An 18,749-nucleotide genomic window follows, 5' to 3' on the forward strand; every position below is an offset into this window, starting at 1 on the left:
GTATTCCGGGAGAGCGCGATAACCTGGGACAGTACAGAAAGAAGTATTCAGCAGGCTGCGTGTGATCCGCTCCGCCGCTGCTGCCAAAGTGAGAGGAACCGCCCCCGCCGTTTCCGTAGCGTAGCTTGCAGATAACAGCAGCGCTTGCGCAGAATCGTTGCAGCGATGTGGCCAGCAGCGATGTGGCGCGTGTTTCAAAACGTTGGCTCCGCCAGGCCGTCGAAGAGTGCCGGGTACAGAACTTCTGCAGCACCTCGGGAGGCTCACAGTTCCGCTGCGTATTCCGGGAGAGCGCGATAACCTGGGACAGTACAGAAAGAAGTATTCAGCAGGCTGCGTGTGATCCGCTCCGCCGCTGCTGCCAAAGTGAGAGGAACCGCCCCCGCCGTTTCCGTAGCGTAGCTTGCAGATAACAGCAGCGCTTGCGCAGAATCGTTGCAGCGATGTGGCCAGCAGCGATGTGGCGCGTGTTTCAAAACGTTGGCTCCGCCAGGCCGTCGAAGAGTGCCGGGTACAGAACTTCTGCAGCACCTCGGGAGGCTCACAGTTCCGCTGCGTATTCCGGGAGAGCGCGATAACCTGGGACAGTACAGAAAGAAGTATTCAGCAGGCTGCGTGTGATCCGCTCCGCCGCTAGATAACCCAGCGGCTTGGCTCCCTTCGAGTCTTGCTGAAATCTCTGACAACGCTTTTCACTGTTAGATGCCCATTTGTGCAGCTGCATCGAGGCCGCTCCGAAAATGGTGTTTGCCTCGTTGTAGAGATTCAATGCGGCCTGTTCGTTTTCGGCTCCCATCAGTATGTCATCGACATAAAGGCTGCGTTGCAGTCGACTAGCAGTGATCGGGAACTGTTCTTCCGTGTTCTTTAAGTGATGTTGGAGAGTGGCAAAGAGCAAAAAACGGACTGGCAGTCGTCCCGAATGGAACTCGTTTCATGCGCCACGTCAGAATTGGTGGAAGTGGACCACCTGGCTCAGGCTTCGTTTCGTACCACAAAAAACGCAGGGCATCTCTGTCCTCAGGTCTCACTGAGATCTGTAAAAACGCCTGCTCGATATCAGCTACGAGAGCTATCTTATGCCTGCGGAAGTTGAGCAGCATGCCCACAAGGTCGGACGTTAAATTTGGACCACTTTCCAGGTTGTCATTCAGAGATTTTGCTGACCTGTTGTGAGACGAGGCGTCAAAAACAACACGCAGCTTGTGAGCGCCGCGGATTACAGCCTGATGCGGCATGTGATATACAGTGTTTGCGCCACTGTCGTTCGTTTCGACGATCTCTGCCATATTCAGTGCGCTGTACTGTCTTATAGCCGCATCATAATCATTCAATAGCTCTGGAGAATTCTGCAGGCGTCTTGTCAGCTGGTGTAGGCGTCTGAGAGCAACCTCTCTGTTATCCTCTAAAGCCGTAACAGGTTTCCAGGGGAGGGCTACCTCATAACGACCCCCCTTCAGCTGTACCGTGTCCTCAAAAAACTCCACAGCAGCATTTTTTCCGGTCTTTGCCTCATTGTCATTTATCCCAATCGATTCCAATGTCCAGAATTTCGTCAATATGTCAGTTGTGCTTATTTCCGTGACCGAGGTTCGCAGGGTGATCGTTTGCATGCAGTGGGGCCCTTCGTCTATGCCTTGAACTGGTCCTTGAATGGTCCAACCAACAGCTGTTTCAACGGCTCTCAGTTTTCCGTCGATCTTTGTCGATCGGCCGGTCGTTAGCTCCCAAATGTGATCGGAACCTATTAAAAGCCCAATGTTTCTAGGCCCTCCGTCGTTGGTAAAATCAGCGGGTTCGTAGCCGAGTATTCTCAGCCTGTCCGTCAGTGTCACGGGTGGTGTTGGGATATACTGATCGCAAATTACGTCTGTCTCCAGAACCTCCAGTTCGCAAGTTTTCCCCTTTTTAGTTTTCACCTTGACCATAACTCGCCTGCATAATTTTTCTTCTTGGTGACCGCCAAAGACCCCCACGGTCAGCATTTCTTCTCCGAGAAGTCTGCATCCTATTCTTTTCGACGCTTCCGATGTGATGTACGAGCGTTGGCTTCCGCCATCGAAAAGGACTCGCAGTTGCGTCCAGGTTTTTTGGCCACCACAGTTAACTGCCGCCGTTTGCAGTAAGACGGTCCTCATGGGAGCGGATTCGGATCCTGTTGTCGACGTTTCAAGGCTAACCTGTGCGTTTGTGACTCCATTAGCTGCTTCTCTTTTGCGAGCTACCAAGTAGGAAGGGTCACATGTTGAGGTAGCGTGTCTCTTCCCGCACTTAATGCATTTCATGTACACATTACAATTTCTTGAACGATGCCCTTTTCGTGTACATTTAAAGCATCTTCCTGCCGCTTGTAGAAGCTGTTTCTTTTCGTCTATGCTTTTCTGTGCATCGCATTCATGCGTCTGATGCTCCTCAGCCTTGCAGAAGAAACAGCCTTCCTTCGTTATATTTTGGTGCAGGGCTGCAGCGGTCGAAAAAGGCTTATTCATCTTTTGGAAGGCGGCTTCGTTTTCTCCTTTCGACTGTCATTAGCGCTTTTAGTTATATCCATGTTCCTTAATGCAGCCAGATTTTCTCGACTTTCCACTTCGACCCTCAGGAAAGCAATAAGGCGTGAAAAGGACGTCACAGTACCTTTTTTAGTTTCGTTAGAGCTTTCCGAAGCGTCGTCGGTCGTTGATTCCTCGCCCTCGTCCGAGGAGCTAGTTGTCGCGATGAGGCATTGACGGCTTTAGTCGAGAAGGATGTCCGTTGGTAAAGCTGGTTGCACAATCGGCATGAGCAGTGAGCTGTAGGAGTCATGCTTTTGGCCCAGTGTCTCCAAGCCCTTGATGTGCGCAGCCAGAGTATCGTACAGGCGACGAAGTCCGCGTACGTCGTCCGAAGAGCGAACTGGCTGTATATCAATCAGCTTCTTCATATGCTCTTGGATTAGGAGCTCTTCGTTGCCGAAGCGCTTCTTGAGGAGCTCTACGGCGTCGCTGTAGCACCGTGCGGTTGGTGGAAGTCCGGCGAGTGCAGCAGCGGCGTCACCTGTGACCGATGCCCTCAGGTAGTGGAACTTGTCGACAGATGACAGTTCTTCGTTCTTGTCGACTACTTGTTCGAACACTTCCCAGAAGGGCTGCCAGTCGTGTCGCCGTCCGCTGAATCTCGTGAGCTCCAGCCTTGGCAGTTTGAGCCTAATCTTGGAGGTCGTTTTTTCGCGACAGTACATACATGTATGCACAAAAAACAAGAACAGAAACATCCATGATGACAATCACAAGGGCAAAACGGCTGTCTTGCTCTATCGCTATCTTTTTCCCATAGCTCAATGAAGATTCGGCAGAAAAATGGAAGAGTGAATGGGGTGTTCTCAGCTTCCCACAGGCCGGCCTCGTTTTGCTGTAGGGCCAGTAGCAGCATCTGCACTGGCGACAGGGTCTGCTCCAGATGTCCTGGAAAACAGTTGAAAACAATACATAAGAAAAACTGGTTTCGTGCATATAGATGCGCGCTTGGTTGCTACCACGAGCTAGGTGCAAGTTAAGAGCACGGCTAGGTTGGGCGCCAGATATTGTCTCTGAAGGAGTAAATAAATCCTATATCTGTACACAAACGGGATGTTGTCATAATGCAAGCGGCTCAATCTTGTTTTTATGGCTTGAAAAAACAAATACAAATTAAACACACTCATAGAAGGCTTTTTATGGCGGCCGTTTCTTGCGTGCAACAATGTGGGGCTGGAGCGAGCGGCTGCATTCCGCGCGTTACCTTTTTTTCTGCGTGATAACTGCGGTCGCGGCGATAAGCTGGGTTCGAAGGTGTTTCTTCATGATAACATTGTCTGAAGTCAGTTGTCTAAGTTTTATTATATATTTATTTTTATTGGCGGGTGTCCCTCCAGTTGCGGTCGTCTGTTCAACCAGTTTACGGTGCCCTCGCATCCAATTGTTTGCTTGCTTCCATTCACGTTGTGTTTTGTGTGACCGTATTCTTTTCGACGCTATCCTATCTACAATGCACCGTCGATAACAGCACCACTTTTTGCAGTCGACAACTACGTGTGTTTTGCGCCAACTGTGTGGACTGCGCCTCGAACTACGTCTGACCAATTCGCCCTGTAAAACACGATTTCAGAAACGACGTGATTAAGATGGGAGTAGTTTTAGAAGCAACGATTCAAATGCCCGATCCTTCTCCAGGCCGCTCGGGAAAAGAAAGGACTATCGCAATGCGCCCTAGTGTGCGGTCAGCCGAATGCTCGTAATGTGTTTCATTTTCTACACATTGAGTGATTGCACTATCGACTGGTTAGTTGTTTCTACAGCCGCTGTTCGCATACACAGCACCAAACGAAACATTTTTTTTCGATTTCTTGTTGTTTTAGAGCTCGCTGTGAAGTCATTAGTAAAAAATTACGGCCTACGATTACACGAAAAAAACAAACAAAATAGTTGCTCCGTTACCTTTACTGAGTCAGCTGGTAAACGTTTCAGAGCATGCGCATTCAAGCTGCTACCTTTTTTACAGAATGGGTTTGCCAGACAGCTCACTAATAAGTTTTAATTTCTCCCAACCGGCGGAGTTTGGTACGTGATTGTGTATGACCTGTTAAACGGTACTATTTGTGCCTTGCAGTATTGCTCAGGTCCAAGTGAGTTGGAACTTCATTTTCCGTGGTTTCGCCCCCCTCATTCATTTATAATAAAACAAATGGTACGTGTTGTTGTTTTGTTTTTTTACACTGTAACGAAATAAATCCTCAGTTGGCAGACTTCGCTTAACCCAACATTTAACAAACAGTTCCACATTTTTTGACTTCGTGAACAGCTGGGCTTCAGCACACTCCGCTCCAAGTCCTGAGCGCCGCTCATTCCTTTATTTTTAATTAACCACACGTCATTCAAGTACGTGAAGTTTGTTATGCGCTTTCCCCTAGTATTTCGCCGTCACGAAAGTAAATTTCCCCATCGGAAAGTGTACCGAATGGCAGAGATAAGTATGTTATCGAAGCCTGTTCCTTTCCACTGCATGCAGAAACGAACAAATTAAAAAGAAAACCACCCGTTGCGCGCAGCGCAGAACTGGCATCCTTTTGTCGCAGGTGTTCCATGTCTCTCTCGCGGCCCGCCCCGTGAACTGTCGTCAGCGGTGATACCGCGGGTTCGCTGCGCTTTCCGGCAAAAAATGGCGCCATGGCACGGCTCAGGCCAGGCGAATCACAGACGTCGAGCCGACACAACAAACAAAAAGAACAGGACATTAGAGAGCTGTAGTACTGAAAGAGAGCGGCCGGCGGCGCTACCACCCCGGCTCCCAAAAAGAAACCGGTCTCCTGTCACGTGACACAACCTTCCATATTTTTTCCACCCCCCTCTTTACCCGTCGCCATCCGTGCATGCATCCATGCCTGCCGGCCTTTCACCACGCGTCCTTGCTCCCTCTCCTTTTTCTTTCACTTTCGTTTATCCTTTCCAGGTTTTTTTTTTTTTTTTTCAGGAGGAGAGCTTCTTCATTCTCTCACTCTCGCCCATATCTCAACATCTGCCGCCTGCTTTCGCCGCAGACGGAAACAGCTCTTCGCACGGGAACGGATAGCGCTGGTGCGGCGGGCGGTCGCGGGGTGCTGTGCCATGTACGGAGTACCATGGTGCCTGTGCGCGGCCATGTTTTCATTGGACGGCGTTGAAGTTGCTTCGTAGTCAGAAGGCGCCGCATCGGGACACGACTTCGCGACTTCGTGAGCCGTTTGTGCGCCTTCGCATCGCCGCCGGTGTTGTGATTTCGATTGGAGTGCGTGCGTGCTTCCGTCCGTCCGTATGAGCCGCCTACCGCTCCACTCATGGTTTGCATAGCGGCGGTGAACGCAAGATCGTGCTGTTTATGACAGACGTAGTTTTCCCCTGTTCTCTGAGCGGGTGCCGCCTCTTGTGACGTCCTTGAACGAAGCCACACATTTTTGTCCCCCCTCTTGTGTCCGGTTTTATCGTGCGTTGTTGTGACTGCAAGCACCCGCCGAAACAAGGACAGCCAAGCCGTCGCTTCTTTCATAGTTGACGGGAGGATTGCGTGTTCGTCAGCACGTGCCTTACAAAGAACTAAAAACAAAGCGCCCTACAACCAAATCGGAAGCACCATAGGCGCGGCCGGAATAACTACCGACGTGCTTAGCCAGGTGAGTCTCCTTGCCACAATTGTCGCTAGCACTGCGTTGTGAAGCGAAACCAGTGTTGGTGCCCATCACGTGTGTACTGGGGGAATCCGTGCGCTCTGATGCAGCGGGGACGGATTCTTTTTCGGCTCGGAAATACAGCTACCAGGGAACCGAGTGTGTATTGAAGCGCTATGAAAACCTAGTCTCATGACAGTGCTATTTTCTTGTTTCAGTCTAGCGTACTTGCATTGTTCTTAATATCCAATTTTGTAGCGTCTGTGCAACGTTGCAAGTGAAGGCTATTTCCCTGAGCTTATTTAAACGTTGAAGCAACGCACATGCAATTTCTGCTGCCTGCTTAGTAATCATGAAGGATCAGGTGCACGAACTGCGTGAGTACACACTTTAAACATTTTCCAAGTAGCAAAGGGTAATAGGGTTACAGTAGAGTACAAACAATGCATGCAACCCATAATGACCGTCGAAGTGATAACATGGACCCGTGTCTACGTACCCAGTCATTTGAGAGTGCTCCGTGAGTGTTTGTGGTGAATCGGTAATAAGTTGATCAAAATTGTGACGCTAAGAATGGAATCCTTTGCAGGCATAATCCATGCGTTTTAACTGCAAAATTTCTTTAGATGACAGCATTAGAGTACAAATAGAGAAAAAAAAAAGACACAGCGCTTGATATATGCTTGTAACGCTATTTCGCTGTTAAGATTTAAACATTATATAACATGTAAAGCGTAGCTTTAACATATGTTCAGGTTGAATGGTGGGGCGATTTTTGGTATACAGCAGAAAAGGTATTGTGTTAGTTTTCAACATGGAGAGAGCGTTTCAATTTAGCTGTGAATATTCAATCGGCTTGGACTGCGTACTTAGGGCGCCTCGAGTAAAATATTTTAGTTATTTTCACGGCCCCAGTTCTCTGGGCACAGTTCAGTTTCGGCGCTCCCGGGACACTAACAGGCTGACCCGCTTTGCCAGGTGATCGGCGGTGGCTTGAAAATTGTCCCTAAATTATTTCTTACTATCATTACTGGCTACTGAGAACTTCGGAGTGCAAGACTTAAAAGATCAGGCGGCTGGGCAGAGCCGAAAGTTGCTAGTCTGGAGCGCGTTAACTGAACCTTCTAATGGTGAGCATTGTTTCCTCTCCTCCTATAGGGTTCTTGTTCTTTATGATTACTTTGTCGTCAGGAAACACGAAGTGAACTACGCTTATTTATATATTCAACGGGCTCCAATTCTACGCCACGATTTCTGGGCGTTATTTGGCTCATGTACGAATGCCATCTCAAAATAGATAGCCCGAATGCGTCGCTGCTTGCATGCGCTCACAGCCCAAGGAGTCAACTTTCTGTCGATTAAAATTTAAAACTGTGCGGTTTTATAACCCGAAAGACGACTGTGAATGTTCCAGAAATCAGTTTTCACTGCAATGTGTCTGGACTTTATGTAGCCAGTCACAGCCAATCAGCAGAATCGGCACTGCCTTGGGTGAAGCTGAGATTTAACTTTTTGAAAAAAAAGGCGCTTCTTTGCGACAACAGGGCCGAGGGAAACACATTGCAGATCACCACTTACGGCTGCACTCATTGAAACCCGCGTCGTCGGGCATTCTGTTCCACGAGTACGAAAACAAGAAAACAACGTCCAGAGAAGAAAAAACAGAAGTTAAGAAAATGGTGCTAAAACCGAGCCACCTAGCTGTGACCAGGCAGCCGGAGCGAACTTCAACCGGAGTTGAATATAATCACTGTAAAGCAGTTGGAGCTACAATTTGATGGAGGCGAAACGCAAAAGGCGCCCGTGTGCTGTGCGATGTCAGCGCACGTGAAAGATTCCTAGGTAGTCGAAATTATTCCGGAGCCCTCCACTACGGCACCTCTTTCTTCTTTCACTCCCTCCTTTATCCCTTCCTTTACGGCGCGGTTCAGGTGTCCAAAGATATATGAGACAGATACTGCGCCATTTCCTTCCCCCAACAAACAACTTTCAAAAACCTTCTTATTGGTTTCCTCTGACGGGAGGGACGCTGCTGACAGGACAAAGCGTTTCTCGGCATATCGCGGTGTGGCCGGCATTTCGGAATTATTCCGGAGCCCTCCACTACGGCACCTATTCTTCCTTTCTTACCCTTCCCTTACGGCGCGGTTCAGGTGGCCAACGATATATTAGAGAGATACTGCGCCATTTCCTTTCCCCCCAAAAAACCAATTATTATTATTATTCTTTCACTCCCTCCTATATCCCTTCCCTTACGGCGCGGTTCAGGTGTCCAAAGATATATGAGACAGATACTGCGCCATTTCCTTTCCCCCAAAAAACCAATTATTATTATTATTATTATTATTATTATTATTATTATTATTATTATTATTATTATTATTATTATTATTTCGGAAGGCGCTGGTATGCAGACGACGCACTACGCGTGGCACAACTTTTGGGGCCCACGTGACCAGGTTTGGTGCACTTCCCTTGGTGTAACCTGATAGCACATTCCCGGGCTCAGAAACAGAGACCGAAATCACGCAGTATAAATAACGCAGTAATAAATTATTTACCGCGCATGTATGAATCGCGGAGCATATAGTCACGCGTCCTGCGTGGGGGCAATGCACAACCTTTGAAACAAAGAACGCGCCAACCAAAAAATTGGTGTCTCCACCCGTTTAAGCAATGTCATGGATGGTTCACAAACGCTTACATTAACCCTTGAACGAAGAATAATAGGAGATTCAGAAGTGTTCCTTTCCAGTTGGCATTTTTTTTTCTGCCTGAAGTCACTCTATTCCAAAAAGCAAACAAAAAAAAATAACCGAGGAACAACGGCATCCTTTCCAGAGCGCTGGCAGGTACTTTGCGCTGTCAGCATCAACAGAGTTTGTGTTCTCTCACAAGCGGTCATTGTTGATGCACCTGCCAGTTTTTCCAGCGTAAAACTGATCGCAAGTGAGGCAGATCTACTGGGCACGCCTACTGCATTTGGCAAAGAAAAAAAAAACATTTGTGCTGTTTACCGCAGACTACTCTCGCCGACTGCGTACCAAGAAGCATAATTTTCGAAGTTTGTAAGGCGCTGAAAAGATGACGTTCCTGTTAGCGTGCCGAAGCACCCTTCAAATGGATCACCAACTCTAACGTAACACAAACCGTTAAACTGAGGCTCCTTGTTCAGTTTTTGTATTGTCAAAAACCTCACTTTCCTGTCCCATTTCTACCATACTAGCGTGTAATATTCCTGCCATGTACAGATGTGCACAGTTATGTAACATTCTAATATTTGGGGCTACCTGAGAAGAACCTTGTTGCTGCGGAATGAACTAATCATTTGTAAGCACAAATTAGTACAATTTTTTTTCTTACAGTTTTGTTCTGACGAGAAAACCGGGTTTAATACCTTTCGAGCTCGACCCAGAAGTAGAACAAGTTTAGTTTTTGGGTCAGAATTGAGGGCTTCCATTCATATTTCGTGCAGCAGTAATACTTGATGTATTATACTTGGGCGCAGTTGCAAAGGACGGACGCTTCCCTGTTATTGACTACAGCTTATCTCCGCGTGCTGTGCGGATGTTTGCCAAGAGTGGCGTCATCAGGTCGCGCAGTTCTGTACTTATCAGTGACAGTAGTCTAAAGTTGCGCGCCTCTTGAAGCAGCCGAAGGGAGAGCAGAAAGTTGGGCTAGTTGGTTGATATGCATACTGAAGAAGTTCTCGTCTTTGTCTCGCTGACCGCGGCGGCTGCGTTTTTATGGAGGAAAAACGCTAAGGCGCCCGTGTGCTGTGCGATGTCAGTGCACGTTAAAGATCCCCAGGTGGTCGAAATTATTCCGGAGCCCTCCACTACGGCACCTCTTCTTCCTTTCTTCTTTCACCCTTTCCTTTATCCCTTCCCTAACGGCGCGGTTCAGGTGTCCAACGATATATGAGACAGATACTGCGCCATTTCCTTTCCCCCAAAACCAATTATCCCTAACGGCGCGGTTCAGGTGTCCAACGATATATGAGACAGATACTGCGCCATTTCCTTTCCCCCAAAACCAATTATTATTATTATTATTATTATATTATTATTATTATTATTATTATTATTATTATTATTATTATTAATAATATTATTATTTTATTGTCTCGCTTGTCCTCGTTGTTCCGCGCCGACTTCTTCAGCCTAAGAGAAGATAAACGACTTATCACAAGGGTGGGAACTTTTTGTTTAAACCGTAAAAATAGCGATAAACGTATGCTGATTTCGTTTTTCTGGTGGTAGTGGTTTTTTTTATTAAAATAACAGTAAAAAGGAAGGAAAAGATTTTTGCTACCCCCGGCATCTGCCACGGATACTGAAACACCTGAGCTGGGGCAGCGGAAATAAAGGATAGCAGGCAGAATGGAGAAATGAAATGAAAGAAAAATCGCTTTTAACGGCAGGCATGAGCATTCTTGGCACGCAAGACATATCTAGCTGGCTTTTGAGTACGGGTTACGCTTATTTGAATTTAGAAATCAATTGAGTAGAAAAGAGAGGGGCGTGAAGCGACGGTGAAATTGTCCGATAAATAGCATAGTTGTGTGATCTGAGGAATTGTTCACTTTATAGGCACCTGTTAGCTAAGCACTGTTTGTTCGCTACCACCACCCGCTTTGAGCAGTTAGTTGGTTAAATAGGCTTATGGACTTCACGCTAGAGACTGGTATGAAAAATTGCTTCCTAAGCAGCGCACGTAATCGGTCCAATATTGGAAATGTATTGGAAAATTCTGGTCCTACAAAAGACCAATGCAATGCCATCATCTTCCAATATTGGGCCTATTACCTGTGTTGCTTGGGTACAGTCGCGAAAAAGTATACCTTGTTCTGGCTACCTCAATTATTCAGCGGCAGTTCCGATTCTGCCTTACACACGAAGACCACGTGATGCCGTGCCCGGTCGCTGAACCCAGCGCAAGAACCGAAGATAACATCTCAAGCTAGTTCTCACAGGTTAACTTCCACTTAGGGTTTTGGCTGTTGCTCGAATTACTTTTTTAATGACGATAGCAATTCTTTCTGCAAGCACAGCTCCAAGTACTACGATTTTGCACGTTAAATACTGGTAAATAAACTGTTAAGGTTGAAACAAATGAGATATCCTCTGGATGACTTTTCACCACAAAGGGTTGACATTAACTAACCGAGAAAAAAATCAATTTATTCTTCGAAAATAACGTGACTCGCCGAAAAGGAATCGAAACTTATGTTGAGAAGTAAGCCCCGCCGCGGTGGCTCAGTGGTTAGGGCGCTCGACTACTGATCCGGAGTTCCCGGGCTCGAACCCGACCGCGGCGGCTGCGTTTTTATGGAGGAAAAACGCTAAGGCGCACGTGTGCTGTGTGATGTGTCTTTGTCGCTTTCAGCAAAAGAAGTGGAACTACTTAGGTTATATGGATGAGTTTGTACCATTGTGTTGACCTACTTGAAATGAATGTCGGTTCATTTTTTTTTGTGTCCCACAGGTGGCATTTGCGTACGCCATGTATAAAAGGAAACCTGCTCCATTAAAAATGAGTTTGTCAGTTCGCGCTCAGCGTTATGTCGTCGTTCCGTTTCCGTTCGTAAAAAGTTTAGCGCGTTTCAGCATCATGCGCAACAAATTAGGCCAAATTATTGCACTATTAGTCGAAATCTGCTTACAAAGGACATTTTCCTGTTTCTGAGCCTTCCGATTTTAAAAGGGTGTAACTTGGAACTTTGTAAAGCTGTATCTTCCGTGATAACAGCGGTCATCATAACAGCGTGGTCTGCTAAGGTCCATGTCGCCAGATCACTTGCTTCTATATTTGGCTCACTGAGTAACTGCTGATACTATGGTTAGCCAAACAATGGATGTCTGGTACTTAAGTGTGCTTCCGCTCGCATGACATAATCGTCACACGATATCGCCTTTGAATGGGCGTTCAGCTTTTTATCGGGCTGCATCCTCCAGCGGTATTGTTTTTTTTCTTTGGTTTGCTTATTTCGCGCTTGCAGAGGCCTGCTTCCCGCGGCCGTAATGTTTGTAGGCACTGTTATCACCGATAAGTGCCCTTAGGAGCCTCGAAGGCTACGCAGCACGCGCAGAGCTCATTGTCCCCTTCTTGAATACAATGGTCGCATACAACAGAGCGCATCGGTGTCTGTCAAAGTGTGAGTAAATGATCCGTACCTCTCCCTTCGACAGTCCGAATATTGGTTGCTTTACAAAGTTTTTTCATCGCTTGCAGTATCTTCTGTATATTGGCTCCTTTCTCGTTTTTACCTGTAAACTCTACATAAAAGTTCATGCTAGTATTTTAACTTAAAAGCCACTTTGTTCGCACTTTTAATCAATTCATCGTGTGAAAACACAAATTCTCGTTTGAAAGCCACAAAGTGTATAAACACATATTTGCTATTGGAGCTAGGAAACGACGAACGTGAGACGAAAAACAAAAAAAGCCTCCCTGACTTCAGACCGGTGTGGACAACCGTAGTCATAATTTTTAATCAAATAATTTTACTGAAGCATTTATACGAAGGGCAACCACATCAAGACTCAAGCTTCAGGGCAGAGACCATGAAGAAAGGGTATCTCAGAAATTATTCAATTATATCAAATCCAGCATAGCCGCTTTCATCCCCCTGCGAAAGGGCTAACAAAATTTTAGCCAGCAGCGTTGCCTCCTTCGGTTATATACCAACGCGGTACCGTGCCCTATGTTAATCCGGCTTTTAACGGGGAGTGCCCGCATTCTGCTGCGCGTTCCCGGACGTGTACCACATGGTGTGGGCATGCCCCACTAACCCTGCTTGAATAGTGACTTTTTCATGTAATTGATGGAATTTTCGTCTTCGGCTTGCAGCATCGCTGGTCATCGTACGCCAGTCAAGCAGTATCTCCCAAATTTTTTAACCCCCAAAGTAGGCGCGAAGGGTCGGCTTGTTCTAATTTTAACTAAGAAAATGAATAAAACAAATCAGCAACCGGGAAGTTGTGGGCATTCTTTAGTCTTTGTGTATTTGTTATGTGTATGTGCTATGCTATGCGAAGTCTATGTGCAGTTCTAACGCAGCGATTCTGTCCATGTACAAGGGTTCTTTCATAGCAGAACGGCAGCTTTCTGCCCTCACGCCAGTGCTCCCTGGACACAATCCCAGCCATACAGTCTTTACCTTCTTTCCTTCCACAGACTTCGTGCGTGCTTCGCATATACAGGCATAGTGAGAGAGGGAAAAGAGGCCCGGAACCAGCGACATATCATGGGGAATGGACGAGCAAGTTTCTGCACCGCCCATGCCAGGAGCTCTTTTCTTGCCTGTAACGTAACTTATATAGGGTGCGGTGCCGATGACGTAAGCACCGCTCCCCATAAGTGGCGCCACATAGGTACGAACAAGAAAACTAAGAGGGCTTGCAAAAGGCTGTCGTTGAATACCTAACGATGTGACAGGCATTGAAATATATGTGGCGCTGCAGTCTTTGGCGCCTGTCGTAGTGACCGGTTCGGTTCAGCTATGAAGCTTAGTAGGGAGTTTCGTGGCTAATAAAAGCCAGCAAAAAACTCTGGTACATATGTCGTTATGGCTGTAAGGATGCTGCTGGCACCAGAGCCGCCCATTTTCTTTGGGGTGGTGCGTCAAGTAGCACTGCATAACCTGTCTGTTACATTGGTTTGAAGCGAAAAGCTTCGCTACGCTAGGTAAAGCAGTCTTCGCGTAGGCAGCACAACGACATTGACCGACCTTCAGCCCAACCAAGGATAGCCGTGTATGACCATATGTGGTGCGGTTATGCTGTCGAACCCTTGACCTTGCTCCTTGACATGCAGTTTACATTTGGTTTTCGCCATTGGGTGACCTTTGACCTTAAAAGGATCTGATGGGGTGATGTGAAACCACGTGATGGCAACCGTTGGGGGTGACATAAGACCATGTGATACACGTCATAGCCACGTGGTCGTATGGGTATATATAACGGGTGTCGCGAACGTGTAGCGGAGGTTGGACGGGTTCGAAGCCCCCGTGGCCCGTTTTCGGTTTTAGAATATCTGATACGGGTCCCATTTGAACCCAAAATATTTTTGGAAATGTGGCGCAGTGCTTGAAGGTTGCTTCACCTCCGCCACCGGTTGGCCCGGTATTGCACTGCCTCCGGGATCGGCCCGGGGCATTATAGCGCGCGTCTTTTTCATCCCATCTTTCTATCCTATCTTTAAACTGTCCTACTTTCTGCACGTAGTAGCGATTGGGGCTCAGCTTGAGCCAATGGGCAGGCCTGTGCACTTTCCTTTTCATTTTTCCTGGCAACAACAGAAGAAGAACGTGTAGCGGAGCTGCCATGGACGAGCCTGAGACGCTTAGCGACGGTGCTTGCTTTTCGCTGAATTCCAGGATTAGCCAAGTTGAGCCACTGTCATTTTTTTTTGTTTTCTCTTTCATTATAGCCAGGATGTTCGGAATGAAGAACCGTCTATCGGCAAAGCTGGTCAGCGGTGTGCTTCTGCTGATGTGCCTGGGACTTCTCTGGCTCGTAATTTCCGGATTTGCGTGCCGCAGCTTCCGGTACGAAGTCCTCATCTCCAACAGGGAAGAGTCTCCGCTCATAGCATTTGGACTGTTGGGTGCCTCGTCACCGGGACAGTAAGTGTAAATCAGCAGTTTTCCTTCAGGTTGTCGTTCAAAAGCTTACTTCTCGCACACGCTGGGCTAAAGAGTGATTCGATGTCTGGTGTGCCCTCTTTTCTTAAGCTCGTCCTTGATCGGGCCAGCTGTGTTTGCTTCTGGATCATGCTTTGTGGCTCAGTAATCATGGTCAGTGTTCGAAAGTTTTTGAACGAACCAGGCCCTACGTTCACCACTCGGAAAGTTGAGATTTCCTGTGGTGCTACTAATGTCGGATACAGCTCATGAACGAGACGGCCTGTGCCCCTCAAGGGAGGTCCTCCAGCCATTGACGTCTACCGATTTTCGTGATGAGGTTAATTCGTAGTTAATCATCTGAACTTTCACTCTGTCAAATCCGTTTTTTTTACAATTGGCTCCCTTCGCTTAGCTCACTATACAGCAGTGATACGGGCAGAGGCCTGTCTCTAGGCCTCATCTCACTGCCTGTCGAGCTAGTGTGACAGGGGATTAACTGCAGATTAACTGCGACCTCAGGAAAGTCGGTTGACGCCACTGGCCCGAGGGTATTCTTGAGGGGTACTTGCCTGCTTCCATCTTGAGTTGTATATGAAAGCACCACCACTACACGGCTTAGAAGGGAACCCATTGGGCTTAATTTTTGCCCAAGGATGCACTTTTCATGATTCCCACGGTAGATGCACTGTCACATTGCTGGCTCCAACCGCGCCATATTTCACTCACGTTTTGCAGTGTGAAACACTTTTTCTGCGAGAGTCCGTACTACTCGACTGCACTACAAAGTCGCAAACGTTTCTACGTGTCCCTTTAATGAGTGCGTTTAATTTCAGGTGGAGGGAAACATCTCCGGCACCGAGCACGCGGGCCATCTCGTCCCCTGTCGACGGCAAGGCATTCGACGCCACGATGCTTACAGGTAAGGGGCTCTGCTCCATTTGCACAATTTATTGCGATTGGTTTCGACACCCAGTGTGTAGAATTCAAGTTAGTAGACCGAACCGTAACAGATACAGCTCCTTCGTTTTGCTCTGCAGGCCACCCTCATGTTTTGTAAGCTGCGCTTGCATCTTGATGATGAGTCGTGGAATTCCGCTTCCAAACCTGGTACCTTTTGTGTCCGCCACTTGGAGGTTAGCAGATGAGGTTTAGGTTTATGGGGTTTTAACGTCCCAAAGCGACTCAGGCTATGAGGGACGCCGTAGTAAAGGGCTCCGGGAATTTCGACCACCTGGGGTTCTTTAACGTGCACTGACATCACACAGTACACGGGCCTCTAGAATTTCGCCTCCATCGAAATTCGACCGCCGCGGCCGGGATCGAACCCGCGTCTTTCGGGCCAGCAGCCGAGCGCCGCAACCACTCAGCCACCATCGACCCCGTCGACGTTAGGAGATGAGGACGCTGCCTTGTGGCAAAAAATCGGCACGTTCCCGCGGTTTGTCAAAATCATTGTTTAATTTTTAACTTCAGCTTTTAGTTTCACTGTCCGAGAGCTTTATACGCGGAGTTTTCTTACTGCTTTGGTTTCACTGATCGCGACGCTGAGTGCCAGCGCGAGGCTACTCATATGAGCGAACCTTCCCAAGCAGCACAGGTAATCATTTATTCATTTATTTCCTCAAAGGTCTCAATCGAGGCGTTACATGATGGTCAATATCTGCCCAATATTGGAATTGTATCGGCAAAGGCTGGTCCTACAAAGGAGCAATGTGAAACCATCTCTTTTCCCAATATTCTGCCAATTATCTTTGCTGCTTGGGAAATTTCTTTCTAAACTTCTCTAGTTTGTACACAGCTGACTATCTTTGCCAACAGTTGGCGCGTAGAGAGCTTTCTGCTTTTAGTGTTGGCCCAATCATGCATAGTACTGCATATTAACGCGGACGCATTAGATGACTTACCGACACGAATAACCGACGTCGGCCAAAAAGTGGCGTTGTTAAAAAACTCGTGATTGGTCAAAATGGTGTGACGTCATCGAAGGCGGGCAACGACGAAATGTTAATTCGTGTGAGTCAGTACTAATATTCACAACTGCACGAACTACAAAGGAATATAATATAATTGGAATAGAATTAGAACAGAATTGCAATGCTTTCGCCTTATTCGCCCGTCAGTTCCTGAAGTGCCCCCGGCAGTTTTTGTACATGGGTCCCCTGCGAAGTTCTGCAGTCTTTACGATGAAGAAGCTGTGACAAAAACCGGCCAGCCATTTTAGGCATCGCGCTTGGAGCTCGTTCTGCGTCTCAACAGCGTTCATTCCGCGATCTCTGCGCTCGAGCCTGAACACTGAGACATAAATAGGCATGCATCTGAGCAAGCTACCAACATCCCTTCAAATCGTCGCGGGATGTTACGCGAATAATCCCGGTCAGAAAATAGACTTCTTTACCGGTATCTTTGTAAGTGGTTGTGCAAAGAAAATGTGTACCAAACGGGCCACTATCACTGCCTCATTCCGGTAAAAGAGAATTGAAAGAATTCTCTATTGCGGGGTTTGATGTCTGAAGGTTATAAATACGCATGGTATTTGAGGGACCCCGTATCGGAGGGCTCTGGAATAATTGAGACCACGTGCCGTTCTTTAAAGCGCGCTGAAATCGCACAGTACGCGGCCGTTTTTCCGTTTCGCGTCCATCTAAATACGGCCGCCGCGGCCCGGTTGGAACCTGGGCACTGCGACTGTGTAACCCGCGCTCTTGCGGCGAGGAGGTACCAGGCGTCCCAGGATAGCGACGTAATGAGGCGCCAGCTCGTCGCCTCCTCTTCGCGTCATCTACCCAACTATTTTTTAAGCGAAATTTATTGCCCCAGGGAATCAATGATGGGCGAAGGTGTGATGAAAGATGTAGTAGTGATTAAATGAATGGAAAAGGCTAGCTGATTTGATGAAGTCCAGTAGAGAACGATGGTACGGTCCCTGCGTCCAGGCAATGTATGAAGCAGGGTTGCTCGGTGGAAGACCCGGTATACCTTCAGGTGCCGGATCCTGGTAGGCTTGAGAGCAGGGCAGTCCCACAGTAAGTGATGAATGTCGGCTTCAATGTCCTCGTGTTTAGATATCGGATATCCTGGCCGAGGAAACAAATCTCGGTACTGAGGTCACTTCCGAGTGACGGCAGGTGTGAGGGCAACCCCGACCCGGATCCTCCTAAACGCGACCTCCTCTGCACGTACACAACTGTTTCTTTTTACACGTATAACTTTAAGTGAGGAATGGCACACAGCCTTCATCACGGGTTTTTCTTGCTTGAAAGGACCACTGACACTTGAAACAAGTGCGTATTGCTTAGAAAACTCCGCCATTTCGGCCGTCGTTAATCCCGATGGACAGGAAGGAATAATAAAAAAATGCTTAAACGTAACCCAGAAATAAATCCGCAGGGATTTTACAAAAACTACAGGATTGCACTTCAGTCTGCCTAAAGCGGAAATGCGAAAGCCTTTTCTCTCTTTCTCTGTCCGTTGTTATTTTTGTTTTTTTTTCTTATTTGAAGTTTTATTTTTATTTATTTTTGTTCCTCCTAGCTTTTTAATTCTTCTTACTTTATTTTTGTTTTTAGTTTATTTTTAGCACTAAGTAAGCCTTCTTACGCATTTACATCGCTTTTCATCTAATCAGCCACACGAAACCGGCTTCAAATACAGCATTTATTTTGTTGCGATAGCTACATTACGGTAGCATTTCGAGCCTTCAGCCTGGCGCCGCCACGCTTCCACGTGGTTGGTCACGTGGTGCGGAGCAGCTGCTGCTGCCGGCGGCGCGGCGCGCCGGCAAAACCGAGCTGCCATAGCTGTGCGCATGCGCTGTGTCAAGTGATACGAAGATAAGAAGGAACGCCCAGCGAAACGGAGCGGCGAAAGACTGACATTGTAATTCAACTGAGCAAGTTCCACTCGGCCGGCTGTAGCTATCGCGTCACTACAGGTTTAACCAGAGCTAGACCACCGCCAATTTTATTT

The 18,749-nt window shown here is 47.5% G+C and overlaps 2 protein-coding genes across 3 annotated transcripts in view; one reads left to right on the top strand and one right to left on the bottom strand.

Annotated features, from left to right (window-relative positions):
- Positions 1-2,731: 2,731 nt before the first annotated feature.
- On the bottom strand, positions 2,732-3,217 carry LOC144103716 (uncharacterized). Its single transcript, XM_077636374.1, has one exon. It carries the CDS (start codon positions 3,215-3,217, stop codon positions 2,732-2,734), a length of 486 nt encoding a protein of 161 aa, XP_077492500.1.
- Positions 3,218-5,355: 2,138 nt separating this feature from the next.
- LOC144104547 (alpha-(1,6)-fucosyltransferase-like) overlaps positions 5,356-18,749 on the top strand; it is a 38,233-nt gene continuing 24,839 nt past the window's right edge. Inside the window, exons 1-3 of one of the 2 annotated variants that reach the window (XM_077637634.1) lie at positions 5,356-6,160; positions 14,588-14,783; positions 15,617-15,702. In XM_077637634.1, the coding sequence (XP_077493760.1) occupies positions 14,593-14,783; positions 15,617-15,702 (277 nt within the window). In that variant the 5' untranslated portion in view covers positions 5,356-6,160; positions 14,588-14,592. The remainder of the gene's footprint in view (positions 6,161-14,587; positions 14,784-15,616; positions 15,703-18,749) is intronic. The other variant, XR_013308570.1, reaches the window with a different exon arrangement.

The sequence above is a fragment of the Amblyomma americanum genome, chromosome 9 (assembly GCF_052857255.1).
Source record: "Amblyomma americanum isolate KBUSLIRL-KWMA chromosome 9, ASM5285725v1, whole genome shotgun sequence".
NCBI classification, from domain to species: Eukaryota; Metazoa; Arthropoda; class Arachnida; order Ixodida; family Ixodidae; genus Amblyomma; species Amblyomma americanum.

Bases quoted from the DNA above. Each gene is read 5' to 3' on its own strand.
- LOC144103716 (XM_077636374.1), bottom strand. From the start codon at position 3,217: ATGTACTGTCGCGAAAAAACGACCTCCAAGATTAGGCTCAAACTGCCA.